We start from the raw sequence: 4,668 nt of genomic DNA, 5'->3' as shown, positions 1-4,668 counted from the left end.
ATGAAAAGCAATGCAAACTCCTTCTGTAAAACCCTTCTGGATAGAATAATCCTGTCCCAGAGACCCGATATTAAGTTGTGAAGACTGAGCTTGGGTGTAGCCAGAGACTTTGCTCAGAGCAATGGAGGATTATGTGTCAGGTATTATATTAAGATAATGTATACTTTATATGTTACTGCAACGGATGAAAGTATGCCATACAGACTGACACATGAATGACGTTGTTCCATTTATTGTTCATAACAAGCGTCTGTTAAAAAGGTATATGGATTTTGTGTTTGTCAATTGACTTGCTCCCGCCAAGTCCTATTCTACGAAGAACTCACCTGGAAGCAGCCAAGATGACGCTCTATGCTGCTGTACATCTCTGGTTTTGCACAGCTTTACTCGCTGGAACCATGAGGGGCTCTCTGGGTAGTAATGTCGGTGCAAGGTTCAAATCCTTTTCCAACCAAAAGAAAGAGTCCGTAGAGACTGGAGATGTGAAAGAGTTATTTGGCACTAGGTCCGCCTTGGAATGTTCCGTGAGGTGTCTAAGCCAGGATATTTGCATGTCTTTTAATGCCTGTCAGGAAATTTGGGAAGAATATCCGGTCAGGTGTGAGCTTTTCAAGAGGAGAAGCAAACACTCAAGCTTACGTTCGTCATCGCAGTGCAGTTACTACGAAAGGGTAAGAGAAGGTTACATACATAGTCTGTCCTTGTCTCACACTGACAGCAGATTTTTATACCATGTGTTCGCCGGCAAGAAATTAAATATTGTTTAGTTCATGACCCAACGTATTAACAAATGTGTGACAGGTAAATCGATAGGTAAATCACTGTAGTAATCGTTTCAAAAAAAGTTGAAGAACGAGAATTTGATTTATTTATTTATTTATTTGTTTGTTCATTTGATTGGTGTTTTACGCCATACTCAACGGGAATTTGACAACTCATAAACCCGCAAGAAAACTGAAGTTGGACAACACGTGAAAATCTCCATATATCACAGATGAAATAATCGAAACTAGATCAAAACGTAAGGTTACCAACCTCGCAGATTGACACGTGTCTTATTGCTTGGACAATTACTTCATAATAAAATACAATGAAACTGGCATAGTGTTTAAACATGCACAAATATCAAAAACAATATTGCCGTCATGATATGCATATATACTCAAGAAAAATATAAACGCTCAAAAGAAATGCTATGTTAAAATGACCTACATAAACAATTATTTTTTCCGCTTTATTCCAATCTGTATTATGACGGTGGACATGTTTATGGCAAGATTACGTTATGAGCGAACCGTGGTAATCCACAGCACCTCACCGCGTACCAGGTTAGCCTTCAAAAACTCTCACCTTCTGAAGGTAAAACTTTCATCTGATATCTTATGAGGCTATTACCATGTGGGGGAACTTCTGTTTTACACTTTTCCACAAGCATTTCTTTTGTTTTTCAGGAATCCCCTTGTGAGAATGGCGGGGAATACCTGGCTACTGAGGACAGGTGTAAATGTGTGGAGAGTTATGCCGGCCTCACCTGTCAGCGGATAATGAGAGGTAAGTCTTTGGTGTACAGTTTTGAATGATAAAGGGTAAGGCATAAGAATCCGATGATGTCAGTGTTATGAAGATGTTTAATGGCGATGAAGATGAAGAACGACAAATTCAAGGCAAGCTTCATCTATCAGGGGATAATTGTGGCATATACTTAGATGTCATATCACCTGAATTCCCAACCAAGTCTCCAAGATTCGCTGCTGTCGTATTCAGCTATTTTTGTCTGCAGGTTTGCTTACACCAAAAACGTAAATATTAAAAGTAAATCTGTATGAACTGGTAAAATTTATCATGGAACTGACACCATTATAAACCGTGTATTTTATGTCGTCTATACAGTTCAGATCTTTTCAACATAATTCTGATGTAGCTTTGAGCAATTACGTTTTCTTTGATGGAATACAGTCCAGACAAAAACAGTTTTTCCTGTTCATTAGTTGAAACCATAATAGTTCTGATGGTGAACGCCGTATTCTGCACATGCGCCAGTGGTGACTATGGAGAATCATTACTACCGTTAAGAACGGCATTTCTATATTTGCTTTTGATATGTCGTCGTGGTCACGAATTTTTCACTTAACTTGTTTGGCTTGTACGTCAGAAAAAAACAAAAACTGCTTTCAATTGATTATATATTTCCAATAATAATAGTTTATTTGATTTTTTTTTTTTTGGATTGGTGTTTTACGCCGTACTCAAGAATATTTCATTTATACGACGGCGGCCAGCATTATGGTGGGTGGAAACCGGGCAGAGCCCGGGGGAAACCCATGACCATCCGCAGGTTGCTGGCAGACCTTCCCACTTACGGCCGGAGAGGAAGCCTGGACTTGAACTCACAGCGACCGAATTGGTGAGAGGCTCCTGGGTCATTACGCTGCGCTAGAGCGCTAACCGACTGAGCCACGGAGGCCCCTAGTTTATTTGCAAGCCGACACACATCTTTTGATAATTCTACAACTCAATGTTCTCAATCAACGTTTACATTATAATTTAACTGAGATACCTAAATGGGATTTGAGAATAAATATACGTTTTGAAATAAATAATCACCTCCTCTTTTTAGAAATGAGAAAAGAACTCAGAAATGCATCTTTTACGCATGACGTAGCTAAATGAACGAGCACCACCAAATACTTAATAGTTTACCCATTGCTGCAAACGCGAAGAGTTTATTTGGCTAAGCGTGGTCTATATGGAACAAAAAGAAACCGGATTTGTTTAAACACTCGAATGCTCCTGCCGTTGAAAAAAAAAAAAAAAGAAAAAAAAAAGCCATGCGATTGCTTTCTTCTGAGCTGCACAAACTGCATTTATCAGGATAACAACACTATCACTGTTCACCTGGCTGACACTTGGTTCCATTTTCAGAAAACGGCAGTGTGCACTCATATTATAAGTTATTCAAGTGTGTTCCGTGCGTATAAGGCTTTTCAGGCAAGTGGAAATATTGATGTTCAAGACGAAATATCAGGCCGTATACGTACACGCTGGTATACCGGTTTCACTACAATGAAGAGCATATCGCACAATTTTTTTTTAATTAATACCAGTACTTCAACCAACACTCGCTGTGTTTTCGCGAACGCTTTGAACTGCTAGCTAGTCATTTTCAAGGGTGTGCAATCAAATTGTTTCAAAAAGTGTTACCAAAAGTTTTTTCCACGTGTTGTTGTTGTTAGCTGCTGTATGATTACTCTTTTGAAAATGAGGGCAGGAAAAATTGTTGACTCGTACATTGTCGACCAGCAATGCTATCTGCCGGAATCAGTATCACTGACTCCACAGGTATACAGATAAGTGTCGCACTTGGCTGGCCTGCCTGAATTCGAAGATATACAACAAAAAGTATCTTTGTCTGTTCTAATAATACAGGAGCTTATTCAAGGCCGATTGACCAATCACAAGCCTAGAATTTTCTCCGAATTGTGAAAAGCATCTGTATAGTATATGTACAGATCCGTTTTCTGTATATAATAATATATAATACACTTTACTATCTACAATACATCTATAGAGCCGTTTATTGCCTTAGCTCGAATTAACCTGATCGTGCGGGGGCATGGCAATACTTTCTCATCCAGCCTGAGGATTCCCCTCAACCATTCCAGGTCTTCTGCAATAACAAAGCTTTTGGTGGGATGACCTACATAATGTATAGGGCCAGATGGCAGACACCTTTTCCAGACTTTAATCAAAACTGGCAGGCGTATAAAGAAGGGTTCGGAACTCACTATAACAACTTTTGGATTGGCAACAACCACCTGCACCAGATCACAAAACAAGGGATATACGAACTGGAAGTCGGGGTGCAACGGTACAACGACAGATTTAAATATGTATATTATGAACATATATCTGTTGGAAGCGAAGGTGAGCGCTATGCCCTGCACCTTGGATCCTACAGATCCGGAACGCTTGGCGGGGACTCCCTGACACCGATCAACGACCCACAGCGCAACATCAACGGCAAACCATTCAGCACCTTTGACAACGACGTCAGCAACAACTGCTCTGCGACAATGCAAGCCGGCTGGTGGTTCGCCGAGTTATGTACCGCGGCCAATCTCAACGGACCCTTCGTTTTATCTGGGTTCCCGCGAATCAGCTGGTTATACCCTTTTGGGAATGACAGCGTGGCAAATGTATATATGCAAATACGGAAAAAGAGCTATTACAAGGAGATGTCTTAAGACTGAAAGAAATGACCCTTGCAGATTTCTCAATATATGTCTTCAAACATTGTCATTTTTGACACTGTATCGTCAAAAGACAAACCGTATGCATCAAGTTAAGTAATTTTGGTGGTAAAAGATGTGACCTGAAATGGATGATGGCCTTAATTTGTCTTGATACATTCTATAGATTTATTTATTTTGTAAAAAATGCAGTAATGTTAACCGCAATTTGTTAGACGTCACTGATCTAGAATTATTCAAAATGCTGTTTTGGCAACACATTTAACATGCAATAACATTAATATACTGCAGCACAGAAAGTAAATCCAGGGCGGCGACGACAGTGTGATAATGGAGAAATAGCCACACGTGAGCGGTGAAATACAGCCTCTTGACAGTTTAACTCAGGCCAGGTTTTACTCTAACTGTTCGTGTAAAT

General features: G+C 39.9%; 1 protein-coding gene across 1 annotated transcript; it reads left to right on the top strand.

Annotated features, from left to right (window-relative positions):
* Positions 1-341: 341 nt before the first annotated feature.
* LOC135462534 (fibrinogen-like protein A) lies at positions 342-4,244 on the top strand. The gene is made up of 3 exons (XM_064739760.1): positions 342-524; positions 1,452-1,551; positions 3,739-4,244. Exons 1-3 carry the CDS (start codon positions 342-344, stop codon positions 4,242-4,244), a joined length of 789 nt encoding a protein of 262 aa, XP_064595830.1.
* The last annotated feature ends 424 nt before the right edge of the window (positions 4,245-4,668 follow it).

This window comes from Liolophura sinensis, chromosome 2 (assembly GCF_032854445.1).
Source record: "Liolophura sinensis isolate JHLJ2023 chromosome 2, CUHK_Ljap_v2, whole genome shotgun sequence".
NCBI lineage: Eukaryota > Metazoa > Mollusca > Polyplacophora > Chitonida > Chitonidae > Liolophura > Liolophura sinensis.
Note: the sequence above shows the minus strand (reverse complement) of the source record. Positions and strands in the feature narration are given on the sequence as shown.